This window comes from Periophthalmus magnuspinnatus, chromosome 13 (genome assembly GCF_009829125.3).
Source record: "Periophthalmus magnuspinnatus isolate fPerMag1 chromosome 13, fPerMag1.2.pri, whole genome shotgun sequence".
NCBI classification, from domain to species: domain Eukaryota; kingdom Metazoa; phylum Chordata; class Actinopteri; order Gobiiformes; family Gobiidae; genus Periophthalmus; species Periophthalmus magnuspinnatus.
The window spans coordinates 2298951-2319788 of NC_047138.1; the positions used below are offsets into that span (position 1 = coordinate 2298951).

General features: G+C 40.2%; 2 protein-coding genes across 2 annotated transcripts; both read left to right on the plus strand.

Moving 5' to 3' along the window:
- Positions 1-857: 857 nt before the first annotated feature.
- LOC117380531 (T-box transcription factor TBX1-like) lies at positions 858-8217 on the plus strand. Its single transcript, XM_033977355.2, has 8 exons — positions 858-864; positions 1638-1809; positions 2223-2324; positions 3134-3305; positions 4337-4492; positions 4748-4815; positions 7769-7857; positions 8042-8217. The coding sequence occupies exons 1-8, from the start codon at positions 858-860 to the stop codon at positions 8215-8217; spliced, it is 942 nt and encodes a 313-aa protein (XP_033833246.2).
- Positions 8218-10471: 2254 nt separating this feature from the next.
- bace1 (beta-secretase 1) lies at positions 10472-20708 on the plus strand. Its single transcript, XM_033976791.2, has 9 exons — positions 10472-11344; positions 14800-14888; positions 15308-15524; positions 15875-16012; positions 16214-16348; positions 16429-16530; positions 16888-17037; positions 18815-18986; positions 19377-20708. Exons 1-9 carry the CDS (start codon positions 11024-11026, stop codon positions 19613-19615), a joined length of 1563 nt encoding a protein of 520 aa, XP_033832682.1. The 5' UTR covers positions 10472-11023; the 3' UTR covers positions 19616-20708.
- The last annotated feature ends 130 nt before the right edge of the window (positions 20709-20838 follow it).

Here is a 20838-nt window from a genome sequence, read left to right on the forward strand (position 1 = left end):
TGAAAACACTGCTTATGTTTGACTTGTTCGCTTAAAACTGGATCATGATCTGATTTGTGGCAGTGTCATTTTATTGAAATTATGAAAATCTGAGGTATTTTTGATTGTTTTTGTTTTACAAATACAAAAATACACAAGTCACCAGGTGTTTTTGCTTCTAAAGACACTAATTATTGGTAATCTCATAATCTGATACTGTATTTTCTGGACTTTAAGTGTCACTTTTGTTCATAGTTTGTGCAGCTTATATGTTTTTTTCTTCATTATTATGCATTTTTGGCTGGTGTAACTTATACTCCAGAGCGACTAATACTCCAGAAAATACAGTATTTATCTGATTTTTTTCTGGCCATGTGAATGTGCCACTGCAGACACTTTGGACGTTACTGTTTGAATCAGTTTATAAGATTATTTTAAAAAGGTACAGCCCTGGTTTTGCAGAATCAAACCCAAACAAATTCGCTGCACGCATCTCTCCACACCATTCAACATTCACCCGATAAGTAGGATATTATTTATTATCTACGTTTTGCGCTTTAGGCGAAAAGAAACAACAGACGTGAGGTTAAAGCTGATGAATCTGTACAAACTGTGATTAGTGCGTGTCACAGCTTCATGCACGATTGTAATTGATGAGACGGGAAACATGCTCCCCGGTGAGTGCAGAGGTGAATAAAACACGATTTTTCAGTGGTAACGGGCCTCACTTCTGTCCACCAACAAATAACCAGAGGAGTGTGTGGACTGGAGCCTGGATTTTGAACTGATCTGTGAAGTTTCTGCGTTATTTGGATAAAAACTGTGGCTTATCCGCTCTACATCTGTATAAGCTGATTTGCAAGTAAAGGATTCAAAATATGGCAGGTAAGTTTAGGTCCATTTTGTCAATAATGTTCTTTTTAATTCAGAAAAGCTTTAAGGTCTAATAAAATAGTAAAAGCTAAAAGTTAAGAGTCAAGACATTTTGCCGCTCATTCAGTTCTGGTCAAATTAATGTTTAATAAAATGTAATTATTCTCTTTTTTAATATCACCAATGTCAAATTTTAGCGTTGTGACGATTGTGAAGAAAATTATGGGGTTTAGCTTCCTGTTAGACGCATATTTTGAGGACTTTTATCCATTTAAAATATATTATTCTTTCTTTATTCATTCTTTATTTGTCAGGGATCATGTACAACTCATTAATCTTACAAAAGAAAAGATGATTTGTATCAGATTTAGCTCCTGTTTCTTTCCCTTTGCAGTCCCTGGGCAGTGAACACACAAAAATACACATTTCATTACAATTACATTATAAAACTAACAGTTCATCATTAATATTGGCAGTAAAATACAATAAAATGTCCACATGTCCAATAAATGATGTTTACGCAGTCCAAACCAATATAAAAATCATTCAGTTTTATCATATTTTGTTCATCAGTGAAGGAACTGTCACAATTTTTTCATAATTCTGAAACCGATATTGACAAAAATCAATCTAATTTGTGCTGTTAAATGGGATTCAGGTTTGTTATTTTGTGGATATTTTAATATTCCTCATGATATTGTTGCTTTAAACTATTACAATCCAAACATACACATTTGTTTTAGTTAAATAATCCTAATCTTTTAAATCTGACCTTGTGTGTTCAGGCTCTCATGTGTCTGGACACTTATCGTTGTCTCTTCCGTGTTTCGACGCCGCTCCTCTGTTAAACTCCAAAGCGCCGCAGGTCACGGGCGTCCGAGTCCAACTGGAAATGCAAATGTTGTGGCAACAATTTGATCAACTGGGCACAGAAATGATCGTCACCAAGGCTGGACGGTAACACTTTTAACATTAAAGATTATTAATTTAAACAAACTAAACCGTGTCAGTACAATTCATCATCATCATTAATCTAAAGGTGTTCATTTTATTTTATTTTTTTTACTTTTTAACTAAATATTCTCTTTTATTTTAATGAAAGTGGACATTCTTTTTCAGATTTTTTTTTTTTTTTTTGTAATGTGATGTAATTTAACTAAAGACAAAAGAGCCAAAACATGTCAAGAAATCTCATCTCTACTGTCTGAAAAACCTCACACTTTTCCTAGATTCATTTCATTGTTATATTTTTCATATTCTTAAATTTTTATGTTTATATTTTTTCATTCATATTTTTTTCATATTTTTCGCTCATGTGTGTGTTTGTTTAGACGTTTGCTCTTTCATTTTTCCTTTTACTGTTCCTTCAGGAGGATGTTTCCCACTTTCCAAGTCCGAATCTCGGGGATGGACCCAATGTCGGAATACGTTCTACTCATGGATTTTATTCCTGTTGACGACAAAAGATACAGGTGAGCACCAAAGTCTAGGATTATTTATTGCATTTATTGAGTTACACGTGTTCTCCATGTCCGGAGATCCGGTCGTCGAGGTCCCCACCCTCGACTGCCGCCCGGATCTCTCCGCACCAGCCCCTCATGGCTCCTCCCGCAGGTGGTGGGTCCACGGGAGGACGGCCCCACGTCGTTCCTTCGGGCTGGGCCCGACCGGGCCCCGTGGGGAAAGGCCTGGCCACCAGGCGCTCGCTGCCAAGCACCCACCCCAGGCCTGGCTCCAGGGTGGGGCTCCGGTAACGCCAGTCCAGGCGACGTAACTGGCCTCGTTGTTTCTCTGTTCATGTGGGGCTTCTGAACCGCTCTTAGTCTGACCCGTCTCCGAGGACCTGTTTGCCATGGGTGACCCTACCAGGGGCATGAAGCCCCCGACAACATAGCTCCCAGGATCATTCGGGTGCTCAAACCCCTCCACCACGTTAAGGTGGCGGTTCGGGGAGGGGGCCCTGGGGAAGACCCAGGACACGCTGGAGGGACTATGTCTCTCAGCTGGCCTGGGAACGCCTTGGGGTCCCACCGGAGGAGCTGGAGGACGTGTCTGGGGTGAGGGAAGTCTGTGAGTCCCTGCTTAGACTGCTGCCCCCGCGACCCGGCCCCGGATAAGCGGAAGAAAATGGATGGATGGATGAGTTACACGTGTTTTTATCGGCTAAAAATGCACAGAAAAACATGCATTATCACAGATCTGACCCGTAACTTGGCCTGTCGCTGTGGATTTTATAGTCGGATATGTCTTTTCTGAACATGAAAACCTTTGCTCTGCTCAGATACGCGTTCCACAGCTCGTCCTGGCTGGTGGCGGGACGGGCGGATACGGCAGCTCCCAGTCGGATGCACTTCCACCCGGATTCTCCCGCCCGTGGAGCTCAGTGGATGAAACAGACGGTGTCGTTTGACTCGCTCAAACTCACGAATAACCTGCTCGATGACAACGGACATGTGAGTTAAAGCTGTGGGATCTTTTTGTTTAAATATGTTTTTATATTTGTGTTAAAACAAAATTCAAAAAGAGTAAAAACACTGTTCTCCACATCTTCTCGCGTAACAGCATTTTTAGTCATTTTCACTTTCACTTTTTTCTTGTTTCCATCAAATTTTAATCAAGATTGAGATTCCTGTATTTCTAATCTAAATATTTTGGGTTTTTTTCAGTTTTTTTTTTACTGTAATTGAAACGTCCACAGTCAGTTTTCTATCAATAAACACATGTGGTTTGTGGCAGAGTTCAGACCAGAGGCGTCAAACTTAAACTCACACTTTGCCAAAATTTAAAACTGAGACAAATTCACGGACCAAACTCAATATTTATTAAAACATTGATTGCACCTGATGTGTAACGTTTAACCTTTTCATGGAAACAAACATAAACACAAAATCTGAAACAACTTAAATAAATAAAACAAATTATCCCTCTCTCTGTAGTAATTAATTTGGCTGAGTAGCTCGGTCGCTAATGAGTCTCAGCAGAAAAGGATTGGCGCTCGACGGTCTCTACTACACGCCAGCGCACTAGCAAAGCATTCTGGGATTTGTATTTTTAGTGGTGCATGAGTTATATATCAGCGGGCCAGCTCTAACGCACATTTGATATGATCTCACGGGCCAAATAGAATCACATCGTGGGCCAGATTTCGTCCCCAGGCCTGAGTTTGACATATGTGGTTCAGACAATTATTGGTTTTAAATGGCAATTATTAAAAAGATGTATTTTTTACGTTCAAGAAATGTATTTTAACGTATTAATATTGGATTAAAACTGTGACTGATCAATATAAAAACACATATTGCCTCTAAACTCGTCTAAATGTCAGTAGAACTTTAGAGTTGTGGACGTCTACTGCTACTTTTCTGACCTCGTTTAGCGAAATCAAACTTTCTGATTTGACATTTTCATTTCCTGTGTGCACTGCAGAAAAGTGATGGAGCTTTTACATGTGCACATTGTTTGTACATGTTTGTTTTCTCACCAGATGATCCTAAACTCCATGCATCGTTACCAGCCTCGGTTTCATGTCGTCTACGTGGATCCGGCTCCAAACAGTCATTTAAACGCACACAGAAACTTCAGCTCCTTCTCCTTCCCCGAGACACGTTTCATGGCCGTCACCGCCTACCAGAACCACAGGGTAAAGAAAGACAAGACAGGGTTAAAACACAAACATCTCTGCAAGAAAATGTAATGACTTTATGCATAGATTAGGATGACTAAAATACAGTTGTGTTTTATTAATATTCAGTTTGGTGCACTGTGTACTTTTCTTACGTGCTTAAAAAAGTTATATATTCCACCTTTAAAGAAATATGTGTGTATATATGTACATGACGATTGTACAGCCTTGTAATGTACTGGATACATTCAATAATTTATTTTAAATTCTCAGATCACACAGTTGAAGATCGCCAGTAATCCATTTGCCAAAGGCTTCAGGGCCTCAGACGCTCAGGAGTGGTGAGTTCAACTTTTCAGTGTTCAATGACTTTAAGAATCAGCATCAGCAGCACCACAGGACAAGAAATAAAGCATCAGAGACTGGAGACATCCTAGAAGCAGCTTTTGAATTGGACCAAAAAAATTACTTTGTCAAAAACATTTGGAATTCGGCATGGACATCTGGCTTGACAAACTGAACAAAAAGGCCAATGAGAACATACCTCTGTCTGCAACTATGTTACCTTGGTAACATAATAAATGTGTCATTGAAATACATGGGGTTCAGAGTACTGGACTTTGTTGTAGACTAAATAGATGCTCTACACTAATCCAACTATGGCCTAAAATGCAAGATTGGCAACAAATTTTGTATTTTCACGTGAAACAAAATTTGTTTCAAAATGACTCGCCACGTCAAAAATAAAAAAAAATTATGGCAATGAGAGACCTTTTTCATCATAGACAAACGAAATTTGGTACAGTAACAGTACTGGAGTATACAGTTTTAGTTACTCTTCCCACTGTGAGGAAGTCTATAAGCAGAGGTGTGTAGTACTCAGTTACATTTTACTCCAACTTAATATTTAGTTTGGACTAACAGGCAACAAGTGACAAAAGCTTTATGTTGACAACATGAAATAATATGAACATTTGTGTTTCTTGCACCTCTCCTTCAGTAGTAGTTTCCCCAAGTACTTATTAGTATAAATACTCTTTGCTACTTGACAAATTTCTTGGGTTATTCTTCATCTTATTAGTAGAATTTGTGGCCAACTCTACCCAATTTGCACGGACATCAAGGGAGCAACATTTGACTCTCACAGTTAGCTAATAACTACTAGCGTTAAACAGAATATATTTAATATTTTGTACATGAATTAATTGCTTAAATGTAGGTAAAGTATAGTAAAAAAAGTAAAGTAATCTGACCTGGGACATGCTGAGAGCTGAAGTGGTTGAATTTGAGGCCCGTTGAGTTCAAGTTCTACTGAAAAACAAACGAAGAATTAGCCAATTAGCTTGATGCTATGAGCTAGTTAGCTTAGCTTCTCTCTCCGAGTGCAGAGAGAAAATGGCAGAAAACCGGAATGTAAGAGCTTATATATGCAACTATTAGCAACTATGGAATGTATCTGGTTACCATGACAGCCGTTAGCTTGTTTTGATTTAATTTTAGGTTTGTCGTTATGGTTTTACATTGTGAAAAGAGAGGTAAACATTGTCAATTCTCTACTCACGTGTGGGTCACTATATAATCTCAGGGACGTCTGCTGGTGTATTTTTGCCTTATGCTCATTATATGAAAGGTTTTCTGTATTTTAGCTAAACAAATGACAAAAGTTTTATTTTAACAATATGAAATAATCTGAAAATTTGTGTTTCTCGCACCACTCCTTCAGTAGTAGTTTCCCCACATACTTATTAGTATAAATACTCTTTGCTACTTGACAAATTTCTTGGTTATTCTTCATCTTATTAGTAGAATTTGTGGCTAACTCTACCCAATTTGCACGGACATCAAGAGAGCAACATTTGACTCACAGTTAGCTAATAACTACTAGCGTTAAACAGAATATATTTAATATTTTGTACATAAATTAAATGTCCAAATGTAGGTAAAGTATAGTAAAAAGTAAAGTAATCTGACCTGGGACATGCTGAGAGCTGAAGTGGTTGAACTTGAGGCCCGTTGAGTTTAATTTCTACTGAAAAACAAATGAAGGATTAGCCGATTAGCCGATTAGCTTGATGCTATGAGCTAGTTAGCTTAGCTTAGCTTCTCTCTCCGAGTGCAGAGAGAAAATGGCAGAAAATCGGAAGTAAGGGCTTATATATGCAACTATTAGCAACCATGGAATGTATCTGGTTACCATGACAGCCGTTAGCTTGTCAGGCCTGAGCCTGGGACATTGTCCCGACGAGGGACTCATTAAAACCGCGTCTGAAACCCAGAAAATGACAAAAATCAAGTAGTAAAACAGTGGCTCTCTAGCGCCCTCTTCAATTTCATTTTCAAAAATTCATAGAAGACAATCGATTTGTCGTGGACTTGTGAAAAAATTCCCAGGGGCCTTATTTGTGATGAGGCACAATGTGAGAAAGTCACATGACTGTAGCTGTTATGGTTTGGGAGAAAAATAATGGGTGGGGAAAGAAAAAGCCATTATTATTATTCTCGTCGGATTGAAGCTACTTTTGACCCCTGAACGTTAACGAAAAGTCAATTTTATTGGACCCAAAATTCAAGGTTGATGAAAAATGTATTATTTTGGTGTTCAAAAAAATTAACGTTTCAAAATGACTCAATAGCGCCACCTCAAAATTTTAAATACACTGCGGCAATGACAGACCTTTTTATCATAGACAAATGAAATTTGGTACAAACATAGAACATGTCAAGACAAGTAAAAAATTGGGAAATTGGAGATGACAGAGGAGAGTGCTATTACTAGTAATTTGTAAATGAGAAAAGAAGGTATAGAGAATATAGATGGGGGAAAATAAATAAATAATTTTTTTTTTTTTAAAGAATTGGTGTTTTGATCGGTGAAGGCCGGTTGTTAATCTCATCTCTTACCTGACCCAGAGGAGGCAGCTGACCAAGTAGGAGCACCCCCCCCCTCCTTCAGAGCTACCCTTTGACCTTTGACCTGGTCAGGAGCAGGTCTGCTGGGGGTGTATTTCACCCTGAGGCCTCTCCCGTCTATTCAACTTGGTTGAATTATTATTTTGTTGTTTAATTATAGATATTATGATGATAATAATAATAATAATAATAATCATCATCATCTTCATCATCAATAGATGGATAGATTAGAAAGAAAAAAAAGCCTGCATTCTTACGGTTTTAGAAAATCAGTGACGGTTGTTCTCAGTACGAGCTCTGAGTTCTGTTGAGCCTCATGTCTGGGGACAAAATCATGTCCTGTTTATGGAATTTAAAATGAAAATCTTCCTCAAATCTTTTCAGGCCAGGGACTTCAAGACCTCTCCCAGTGTTATGTCCATCAGACAACAGAAGGGGGCGCCTGTCATCCAAAGAGCAGGACTGGACAACAAGTAGGAACACCTAATAGTACAATATAGTACAGTACTGCATCGTATAGTCAACCAGTCACTTTCAGGCTGTTTTCTAGATATCCTCAATGCAAATCTGTGAGTTTTGTATGTATAAAAATGTAATAACAAAACCTTTAAATGAGCAGGATTTTACTTGAATTACAATTTTTCATTTTCTTTCCAGGACAAACAGACAGAGGCTGTGATGTGGAACAGAGCAGACTTTTCCCACACGGTTTAGACTCACCTGAACTCACCGCTCACAGGAAAGAAGAGGAGAACTTCACAGCCTCGTTCCTCCCTCTGCCTTTGTACTGGGACTGTCCTGGACTGTCACACGAGAGACCACCACAGCCGTAAACCGAGAGTATTATGTTTATAAGAGGCCACCTCAGCCGTAAACCAAGAGTATTATGTTTATGAGAGACCACCTCAGCCGTAAACCGAGAGTATTATGTTTATGAGAGACCACCTCAGCCGTAAACCAAGAGTATTATGTTTATGAGAGGCCACCTCAGCCGTAAATCAAGAGTATTATGTTTATGAGAGACCACCTCAGCTCTAAATCAAGAGTATTATGTTTATGAGAGACCACCTCAGCCGTAAATCGAGAGTATTATGTTTATGAGAGACCACCTCAGCCGTAAACCGAGAGTATTATGTTTATGAGAGACCACCTCAGCCATAAACCGAGAGTATTATGTTTATGAGAGACCACCTCAGCCGTAAACCAAGAGTATTATGTTTATGAGAGACCACCTCAGCCGTAAACCAAGAGTATTATGTTTATGAGAGACCACCTCAGCCGTAAACCGAGAGTATTATGTTTATGAGAGACCACCTCAGCCGTAAACCGAGAGTATTATGTTCACTAAAAATAAAAATACATCAGAGCGTCATTGTCTGCTGCTGAAATGATGTTCCTGTGTGATATTATATATATTATCATGTCATCTGTGTAATATTTCTGGTGGAAAGTCTGCTATGTGCTTGTGTCCATAGAGATGTTATTGTTTTGCCTTGAATGTTCCACAGCATGGCATTAAACTATCTCCTTGGAACCTGGCGCCATAAGGCCAAATATTTTATCAGTTATGTGAAGAGTCTGCTCACAGTAGAATGGCATGTTCTCAAGGTGTTTTCCTTTGCAATAAACGCACTTTTAACTGAATGAATAAAAAATAGATTACGCCAAACTGTGGAACATTTCGAGCAAAGCTATAACATCACCATGGAGATGAGCAACTGAAGGAGCACGTCCCACATCCTCCTCAAACTCTGAAAAACAAAGACATTGTTTCAAATATTGGAAAAAATGTTTATGGCCACTGATGAGTAAAAGTGTGCAAAGATAAAGGTAAAAATCATATTAGTACTGAAGTGACTCCTGTAAACGAGCCTCAGGTCTAGAACCAGGAAGTACTTCACACATGTGTCCTGTACTCAGGTCTAGAACCAGGAAGTACTTCACACATGTGTCCTGTGCTCAGGTCTAGAACCAGGAAGTACTTCACACATGTGTCCTGTACTCAGGTCTAGAACCAGGAAGTACTTCACACATGTGTCCTGTGCTCAGGTCTAGAACCAGGAAGTACTTCACACATGTGTCCTGTACTCGGGTCTAGAACCAGGAAGTACTTCACACATGTGAGAAAGGAATAAACAAAGAGAGAAAGAAATAAACAAAGAAAGAAATAAAGAAAGAAACAAAGAAAGAAAGAGAAAGAAATAAACAAAGAAAAAAGAAAAAGAAAGAGAGAAAGAAAGGAACAAAGAAAGAAAGAGAGACTTACTTTCTTTTTTTCTTCCACTCTTTAAGAAAAAGGGGAAGAAAAAAAGAGAGAAAGAAAGAGAAAAAGAAAGAAATGAACAAAGAAAGAAAGAAATAAACAAAGAAAGAGAGAAAGAAAGAAACAAAGAAAGAAAGAAAGAGAGAAAGAAATAAACAAAGAAAGAAAGAGAGAAAGAAATAAACAAAGAAAGAAATAAACAAAGAAAGAAAGAGAGAAAGAAAGAACGAGAGAAAGACTTTTCTTCCCCTCTTTCTTAAGAAAGAGGGGAAGAAAAAAGAGAGAAAGAAAGAGAAAAAATTCACAAATTGTAAATAAACACTGTAAATCTTGCCCGAATCTTGCACTGTTTGGTCCGTTCTGTCTGCCTTTAGGACAGAACTGGGACAGAACCGGGTCTGAACCAGGACTAAACCCAAGACTAAACCCAAGACTAAACCCAAGACTAAACCCCTCTACTTAGACAATGTTTAAATCCAAACAAATGGTTTTGTTTATCTGTGCAGATGAATGAAAGTTTTTTTATTCTGCACTTTTCTTCTTTCATGTTAATTTCATGATGATTATTTGTGATTATTTATGTTGTGATTTTAATGTCTTTCTTATTCCGTAAAACACTTTGATCCTTTCATGTTTAGTCAATCCCTCTGAGACTCCGTGTTTCTTCTGAGGCAAAAACTAAGTCAAATAAACCATGGATTAAGTATAAAAAGGGGCCGATCCATGCGGGAGACGCGTGCGCTGAGCGGTGCGTAAAACAGGAACTGGTCACCATCTCTGTGCCAGAAAACAGACTTTATTTCGAAAGTCCAGCGGAAGCAGTTGCAGTCATAAAGCTGTGTGAGGGTGCGATGCTCGGGCTGTCGCTGGAGCCTCTGGAGGATGCAGCGGGGCGGATGGAGGAAGAGGAGGCGGTGAGAGCGCAGTGAAGCACGGGCGCACGGCCTCAGGGATGTCCACACTGCGCTGCCTCTCCCCGGGACGCAGGACGAAGGCTTCAGTGGGTCAGATTTAACTAAAACAGGGAGGATACGACTGCGAGCGGCCCGTGGAGGTCTACGTGAAGCAACGAGGGACAGACAACTACCCCAGTTTCACCGTTTTATCACCACTGCAACAAACGCCTTTCGCGATTTGTTTTTTCTTGGAGATACGCGGTTTTTCTGCAGTATTTCGTCTTGGCATCGCCTCGTGAAGCTTAGAAGTAAAGGCACTGTGGCACTAGAGCGTTTCCGTGGGTGCATTCAGGCTGCATTTACCATTATGGCCTCTGCTCTGTCTGTAGCATCACTAGACAACCCCCTCCTGACGCAAAGATGAGCCAAACTGGTCCAAACTGAGCAGCAATCTAACAAAACAACAATAAACGCGTAAACATGACGTTATTACAGGTTTTGTCTGTGACTGTGACCTTTCTGTGGACTATTCTGTGCATTTTGGAGAGCAGTGAATGCGCATTGGACACGTCGGGCCTGTCCTTAGCCATCCGTGTGCCACTGCGTCAAGGCGCTCGCTCTGAACAGCCACCTGTCGCCCCCAGCCCCGGGACAGAGGGCAGCGTGGGGGGCAAGAAGGCACGGCGCAGGCGCAGAGGGGCAGCTGCAGGGGTCAGCTTCGTGGATATGATTGATAACCTGCGTGGGAAGTCCGGGCAGGGGTACTACGTGGAGATGGCAGTGGGGACACCTCCACAGAAGGTGAGGGGCAGGTTTGGACTAAGGGTTTTTTTTGTTTTTTTTGTAGAGGAGCAAAACTGACTGTGCCAAGGCCTGACACTGTGCAAATAACTACACCTTTATAACTACACCTGCATTTACCTTAATCATGCATGAAATAGTTTATTAAGAAGGATTCAGGCTTATTTAAAGGCACATTAAGAACTTTAAAACCAAACCGTGCAACATTCTTCATGGAAATAGATGAGTTTTATGTCATGTCTACAGTCCAAATGAGAGTCAGGTTTGTGGAGATGCAAGCCTGCCTGGTCACACTAAGGGAAAAGTTGCATTCTGTGGCTTCTTTAATTTAAAACTTAGGAGTTAGAGTGATGTAGGCCTATTATAACTATATTTATTCATGATGTCTTTGTTCCTGCGATTGTGTAGTTAACTTAATAAAGTGTTTTTTTATTCCTTATGCTATCAAACTTTTAAATTGTGCAATCCTGGAGAGTAAAAATGTTTGAGTTTGAGTTTGTTTGTCGTACGCTGCTGTATAAATCCTACATGATTCTGTTCATGATTATTATTGACATTGCCAGAGAGCTACAAACTGAATTGAACTGAATTTCCCTTGGGATAAATAAACATGTTGATTGATTGACATGTTTGATTGAACACTTTTGGACCACGGCAAGAGAACTGGGCGAGCGTTTTGGCCACAGGATGGTTGTGGATTCCTGTGCGTGTTTGTCCTGTGTCTGTGCGGAGAGTGCACGTTCTCCTTGGGTCTGAATGTTTCTCTGGTGTTTTCTCCATTAACATAAAACATGCACGAGTAGCCAGCTGCTATAACGCGTAAAAAAGAAATAGATCTGAGGAAGCATTGCATTGTGGTCATAAAATGCTTCTCCTGCTGGTTGAGTATGGGACAAATGCAGAGGACGTGTTTTGGTGTTAAACTGGACACAAAACACAGGAGTAATCTGCATGGAGTCGTGTTGTATTCGCACTAAACTAGGTCTAGACGAGAATGGCAGTAAAAATAATGGGCTTCAGCTGTTGGATCGTACGTGATGTCCTTGTACTTAATTACTGAACATTAAGAACGTGAATCTCAACACCAGATTCACTGCATTTGTTCCATTCTTGTCTCTGGTGTTATGGAAATAAAGAAGGTTGTCAGACAGTCAGAGGAAACAGGAGTACACAGGAGTACGCAGGAGTACGCAGGAGTTTCGTGCCGTCCAAGAAGAAAAACTAACTTACGTCCCAAACAGCCAATAATTCAAACTGAGCCAAGAAGACACATTGTTGTACACTACCTATTTTTTTGTATTTTAAGCTTGAGAAATCCATGATCCTCAAAATCCTCTTCCCCGGAGCTTTTGTAACAATGAAATGTGAGGAGGATTTGAGAGTCCATATTTATTCCTGTCTTTGTCTCAGGCTTTGAGACAGTAGTTTTTCTGTGGATATTTTTAGAGCCAATCCATTATTCAACAGAAAGGATTGGCCGGCGTAACGGTTTAAAGCCCTCGAGTAAATTAAGTGAACTAAAATAATATTTAGATCAGCGTTTAAATTGATGCTGTGTCCACACTCGCGCTCAAATAATGTCGAAACTGCAACTACTAAACGTGGATTAAACCAGAACTAAACCAGGATTATTATAGGGTCAAAGTACAGGCGACATCAGAACTAAACTGGGGTTAAACCAGGAGCAAACCAGGACTAAACCAGGACTAAACCAGGACTAAACCAGGACTAAACCAGGACTAAACCAGGACCAAACCAGGACTAAATCAGGACCAAACCAGGACTAAACCAGGACTAAACCAGGACTAAATCAGGAACAAACCAGGACCAAACCAGGACTAAACCAGGACCAAACCAGGACCAAACCAGGACTAAACCAGGACCAAACCAAGACCAAACCAGGATAATTATAGGGTCAAAGTACAAGCGACATCAGAACTAAACTGAGGTTAAACCAGGAGCAAACCAGGACCAAACCAGGACTAAACCAGGACTAAAACAGGACTAAACCAGGACTAAACCGAGACTAAACCAGAACTAAATCAGGACCAAACCAGCACTAAACCAGAACTAAATCGGGACTAAACCAGGACTAAACCAGGACCAAACCAGGACTAAACCAGGACCAAACCAGGACCAAACCAGGACTAAACCAGGACTAAACCAGGAACAAACCAGGACCAAACCAGGACTAAACCAGGACCAAACCAGAACTAAATCAGGACCAAACCAGGACTAACCGAGACTAAACCAGAACCAAATCAGGACCAAACCAGAACTAAACCAGGAACAAACCAGGACTAAACCAGGACCAAACCAGGACCAAATCAGGACCGAACCAAGACTAAACCAGGACTAAACCAGGACCGAACCAGGACTGAACCAGGACCGAACCAGGACCAAACCAGGACTAAACAAGAACTAAATCAGGACCAAACCAGGTCTAAACCAGGAACAAACCAGGACTAAACCAGGACCAAACTGGGACCAAATCAGGACCGAACCAGGACCGAACCAGGACTGAACCAGGAACAAACCAGGACTAAACCAAGACTAAACCAGGACTAAACAAGGACTAAACCAGGACTAAACCAGGACTAAACCAAGACTAAACCAGGACTAAACCAGGACCAAACCAGGACCAAACCAGGACCAAACCAGGACAAGTGTAACACACCCTAAGTTGCACAAGACGATGACATTGGTGCTAAGTTTCAAACATCATCACATATAGATCTGGATTGGGACAGGTCTGAGGTCTAATTGCAAAAATACAACAAGATAATGATCTTTGTCACTAATACACAGTAAATCACCTGGTTCAACATTTGCGTGGTTATTTTTGAGTAAATACTACAGTACTTTAACCGTGTCAAGCGTCATTCAGGCTTTTTCACTGATTGTGCACGATGTGATTCGCTCGTAGACAGAGGATGGACACCTGAGAACAGAGTCCCACAGACAGTGAATGAGAAGGACAAAGAGGACGGAAGTGACAGGACACAGCCAAATACTGACGCCCTCAGTGGGAAATACAAGCAGAATACACTGTTCTAATCAAGAGTTACTATAGTGGAATATTTAAGTTTCAGTGAGTAAATCTGCGAGTGCGACCGCCAAGTTTAATAAGAAATAACAAACAAAAAATACACGTACAATACAGCAAATCTTGTAATGTACTGTTTAAAAAGTGATGTTTTTTGTTTTGTTTTTATTTGAAAAGGTCAGAATAAAGCTAAACTTACTGGTCAATAGAAGGAGGTGTCCATATTTTGTGCTATTTTCTGTTTCGAAACTGTAGAAACAATCTCAACAAAATGTCATAATAATAGTGAGACTGCTGTTCTTTTTTATAATGTAAATTTGTGACTCAGTTCTGCTGTAGCCAAGCACCATATTTGATTATGTTTGCACGCAGCTCTTCTGTAATCGTCTCTGTTTCCTCTGTGTTTCAGCTGAACATCCTGGTGGACACTGGGAGCAGTAACTTTGCTGTGGGGGCAGCGGCTCACCCTTTTCTCAGAAGATACTACCATCGCTCTCTGTGAGTACAACTGCTGCTTGTTTATCTTTTGTGCCTTTTGATTTTTTCACACGGGGATATTACAACATCTGCATTTTATATAAATAGCAGCGAAGGGACGAGACAGAACTTCCATGAGTCATAACACGAGATGGGTTCACGAGAACAAGACACGATTTTGGCAGAATTTTTCACAATTTGGGATTTATTTTATTTAATATTTTCTAAGTCTGTAATTGAAGTTTTTTAAATTTTTTGGAACGACAATGTCTGCAGAGGTATAACTGAGCAAAGTAAAACAATTATACAAGGAAAATTGAAGCCACATGGAAAAATATCTCACATTATCGTTTTATGGCTTAAGATCTCGTCTGATCTCGTCCTTCCATCTGAAACAATTTACTAACGGCTCATCTCTTTTATATTTGTCCCTTCTTTAGATCGACGTCATACCGGGACCTCGGGCGCAGTGTGTATGTCCCGTACACTCAGGGGCGCTGGGAGGGTGAGCTGGGCACGGACCTGGTCTCTGTCCCGCACGGCCCTAACGCCACGCTCAGAGCAAACATCGCCGCCATCACCCAGTCAGACCGATTCTTTATCAACGGCTCCAACTGGGAAGGCATCCTGGGACTGGCCTACGCGGATATAGCTCGAGTAAGAACACAGAAAAGCACTTGGAACGTTGTATTGTAGTAACACTAAATATTTATAAAGATGGTTATTTTATTGGTAAATTCTAATTGGTATTTTTTGGTGTAGTTGAATAAATATAACAGGATAACAAACCCTGTACTAAAAGTGAGTAGGTTAAACGTTTTGGAGATTCAAGCATATTGATTTTCCTTATAAAAATCAAAACTAAGGCTATAGCTCATGTTTTATTATCAAAACGTTGCAGTCAATATTTGTGTATTTGTGTCAGATGCATCAAGACCATAACATTTTAGTATAACATTGTAATTATGGCAGTATTATTATGTAAAATTCATATACATTTCTTACAGCCAGATGAGAACCTGGAGCCTTTCTTTGACTCTCTGGTTCGTCAGACGCCCGTCCCAAACCTCTTTTCACTGCAGCTTTGTGGAGCAGGCTTCACCCAAAACTACTCCTTAGGCAGCGCGACGGTCGGAGGCAGCATGGTGAGTAACGGCGGTGCGCAAACCTGGAAGAATAATATCAGCGTAGACAAAAGAGTAAGGAGAAAAACAAGTTAGCACTAATAGATTTAACGTTTTGAAGTACAGTGTCGCTTTAACACATTTTCTCATTCATTTACCTCCATTACTTATTAAGAATCAACAGCTCAACCTCTGATTTGGTCGTAAAATGTGTTTTTGTAGATCATTGGTGGCATAGACCCCTCCCTCTACGTCGGCGAGCTGTGGTACACTCCGATACGCAGAGAGTGGTACTACGAAGTCATTATTGTGAGGATCGAAGTGAACGGACAGGACCTCAACATGGACTGTAAAGAGGTGAAAATAATCAGGAGGTTAACGTTATTCCCTTCACGATTGTTCCAGTTTTTTCACAGGTTGTTTTTGCTCTGTTTCAGTATAACTATGACAAGAGCATCGTGGACAGTGGAACCACAAACCTGCGTCTGCCCAGGAAGGTTTTTCAAGCAGCGGTCAAAGCGATTGAAGCAGCGTCCTCCGTAAGTTCATCTTTTTCTTATTATTTATGTCAAATTATGGCACCAAATTAAAATATTGTTTTCCGTTTTGATTGGATATTTATTCTGTTTAAAGTAAAAGCTGCAAAACCTTTAATTTGAAAAAAATCTATTGTTTTTTTGCCTTTTTATGTCTATTTTTTGCATCATCAGATTGAGTCAGTGAGATAAGTTTACGTCTCATTATTCTACCAGATTTTTGAGCTTTTTGTTTTCTGTAATTGTGCATCCTAACGTTAACTAACAATCAAGTTCCTCCACTGCTGCAGAGGAAGCAATAATCTCCCAAAACGTTTAACTTTTTTGCGCACACCATTAGTAAAGTTTGTTGTGTTTCAGACGGAGCAGTTCCCGTCTGGTTTCTGGCTCGGGGAGCAGCTGGTTTGTTGGCAGGCGGGCACTACACCGTGGCACATTTTCCCTGTCATCTCTCTGTATCTGATGAGTGAAAACCGTAACCAGTCCTTCAGAATATCCATCCTGCCCCAGGTAAATGACATCTGCACTGAATTTAATATACTGTAAATATTTATATGATTATAATTGCACAAACCAGTTCATCGTGTAAAGTGAATAGGTAATCAGTTAATTGTCTGTGTAATAGTAAAAGTTGAAGTTAAGAAGTTGTGTAGGATTGTCTTTCCTAACAAAAATATCTTCTTTAACTCTCCTCTCAAACCATTTTCTCTCATTTCTCTGGCTCAGATCTGAACCTCACTCTCTTCAAAGGAGTGGTTAGCGTCAGATTGTCTTTCGTCCTGTGTTTTAGCTCTCTTAGATCTCCTAAAGGCCCATTTTGTATCTCCACAAGCAGAGAGGGCTTTCTCCACGTGAGCTCTGTATTGTAGAGTTTGTGCTGCAGTGGATGGTGTGAATCAAACAGCAGGTATTGGTCAGTGTGTGTGGACTTCCTGAAGACTTCTACCTGGAGACACGGGTCCTTTTCTATTGTTACTGCACAATCTAAGAAGGCCAGTTTGTTCTTCTTGCCCTCTTCCAGTGTGAATGTTTGGATCCACAGCATTAATATGTGGAGTAAAGGGCTCCAGATCTTGAATTTTGATTTTAGTCCAGTTGTCATCCACATATCGATACCAATGTGTGGGTGGAGCCTGGAAATGAGCCCAGTCCCTCCTGTTCATATTGTTCCATGTATAAGTTCGCCATAATAGGAGAGACTGGAAATATTTGGTATTTAAACACATTTATTGCAGTTTGCAGATTCGGTCAAGTGACAGTTTAGTTCTCTCTTTTATCTTAGTATCCTGCAGTAGCCTCCTCTTTGCAGCCTCCACCTTTACTGATGTGTGGATTCAAGTGAAAAGACAGACACATTAAAGGAAAACATGGTCTCATCCGGATCAAATTGAAGATGCTTGATTTCGCTCACAAATTCTGCCGTGTTCTTAATATGTTGCTTCGTGTTGCCCACCAGAGGAGCCAGGATGGTGTTCAGATGTTTGTATGTGATGGAGTCTGTGCTGAATACAGTGGGTCTGAGGGATACTCCTTTTTTATGTGGATTTTGGGAGTCACCAGGATTGAGTCTGAAATACAGCTGTCTATCAATGACTTCCTCCTTCTCCTGTAAGCAGTCTCTCGTGTTCTTCTTGTACCCACTAGTAGTATCTTCAGCTGTTCATAGGTGGCGTAGTCACTGAGGAGGCTGTTCACTTTAGCCTCATAATCAGCGGAGTTCAGGATCACGGTGCATCTCCCTTTGTCCGGTGGTAAAACATTGATGCTGTGGTCCTTTTCTAGAGCAGTGAGAGCCTTTCCTCTGATGTTATGTTGGAGGGAGGAGGTTTGGCTCTGCTTTGTGCAGCTGTTACTTTCAGTCTATGGTCACCAGCTTCCGTCTCTGTAAGCTTATTGTTTCTGATGGCCGTTTCAGCTGCTGGATTGTAGTCCAGAATGGGGATCTGGTTCAGTGTTACAGGGAAGTTCTGTCCTTTGGAAAGTACCTTTTTCTCTGTCTGGGTGAGCTCACAGTCGGACAGGTTTGAGTGCTCCATCTGACGTCAAATGATTAAATAATGATCAAACTATCACTGCGGTCACAGTTCACACCTTCATACCTAAAAACAACTGTTACTTTAAACAACCAAGATGTGTTAGTTTCAGTAAAGTTCGCTCTTCCCTTCAGACAAATACTTAAAGAAGTGACTTATAGACAGAATTCAGCTTTCTCTTTCTCATGTTTCTGTAGGCTCCGTATAATAATAAGATAAATACCTATTAATATAACGATTTGTGTATTTTGCAGCAATACCTGAGGCCCGTGGAGGATGTGGCCTCTGCTCAGGAGGACTGCTATAAGTTTGCGGTGTCCCAGTCCAGCACCGGGACAGTGATGGGGGCTGTCATCATGGAGGGATTTTATGTTGTTTTCGACCGAGAGAAGAGACGCATCGGATTCGCAGTCAGCACGTGTCACGGTATGAATCAATTTAACACAATAATGATGCTCACTAATTAGTTTTGACAGCTTTACAATGAAAGTCGAGGGTGTGTCTACTTCTAATCAGGATTATGTTGTGAGTTTAGCTTACATAACGTGGAAAGAAATGCTCAAAGTAACACTGCGTAATACAGAGTTAGAACTATACTGTGAAATATTATAGTTAAAGAAACATTTCCATGGCAAAGAAGCAAGTGGAGATTCTCGTCCAGGCCAAATACGACCCAGATTTTTGAAAAGAGAAGCCCACTCACATGTTTTTTCTTCATTTTTGGGTGATTAAAACACTTACACATTGGGACTTTAACGTCTGTGTATGACATATGTCCTTAAAAACAAACAAATTGATAATTTTCTTCGTCTCCAGTGCACGATGAGTTCCGCACAGCGTCCGTGGAGGGTCCGTTTCATGGAGTGGACCTGGAGGACTGTGGGTACAACATCCCCCAAACAGACGAGTCCACGCTCATGACCATCGCCTACATCATGGCCGGTATCTGCGCGCTCTTCATGCTGCCTCTGTGTCTCATGGTCTGTCAGTGGCGTTTCGCTCGCTGCATTCATCCACACGGGGACTTCACCGATGACATTTCTCTATTGAAGTGAATGGGAAACACGGTGGGAAATACGTTTACTTGAATTTAAAACGATTGTTATTGTGGATTAAGGTGTTGTTGGTGTTGTGAATGCGGCGTCAGGTTTAGGAAAAGTTAAAATTTGAAGAGAAACTGTATGTTAATTCCAGTGAAAGGACTTTCTAATGTTTAAAGATATATAAAATGTAAAATATATTGACCCCTGCACCTCACCTGAGATTTTGAGATAAAAAAAATTCCAATTTAGAACCTAACTTATTGTTAAATTCCCATGTGTTTTAATAAAAATAATAATAATAATGCTTTGGATATAGAACGTCAAAGTGATTTACAGTGTATTATTAATTCACTTCCCCACTAGGTAGAGGTAAAAATAACCAAGATAAAATTTTAACCCTCAGTATATTAATTGAATTAAATAGAACTGTTCCTAAATATGATCCGAGCCTTTATGTCAAACGGGACCAAGATTGATTTTAATGTGAAAACGTAAGGTGCATATAAAGGTGTGTAAGCTGGATTCATCTCCTAACAATTCAAAGTTAATGCTGAAATGGAAATGAAGACTTGTAGATGCTTTGTGTGGCTTTAAATGGAGTGAGCATGCTTGTTTGTGTGAGGTAATGTTATACGAGAATGTTTTTGAAAGATCAAGAGTAAACTACTGCTATAATGGAGCCCTACAGTTGAAGTAGGGCCAATGTAACAAAATATATCCTATACAAAGTTGTTGTTTTTTCTCAATGTAAAGTTGAGATTACAGCCGATGTCACTTTCTTTCTTGTACAAACAGCTTACATGTACATATATATACTGTTACATTATTGATATATTGTACAGACTTTCTCTATTGCTCCTGCACTGACTGATGATTTGCACATGTAACAACACAATGCATATTAACAAAAACAACGCGCGAGAGAGGGCTTTGGGGCTACATCCTTTAACAGGGACCATGTATTTGTCAATGAAACTATCCAAAGTATGCCATAGAAGATAACATTGTACGTTTTTGTCTCTATGCTGCTGTAAATACAACTTTCAACTGTTTATTTATCTGCCGTAACAGACTGGCAGCAGAAATAAAGTCATTGTATCAACAACACGAGGTGGAGTTTGGTCTTTTAACCTTTATAAGAAAACAGGTTTAAGACCTTGAGTGAGTTCAACTGTAGAAAATGTAATGTCCAGCTGAATATAATGACCATAAGTTCACAGTAAACATAAAGGCCG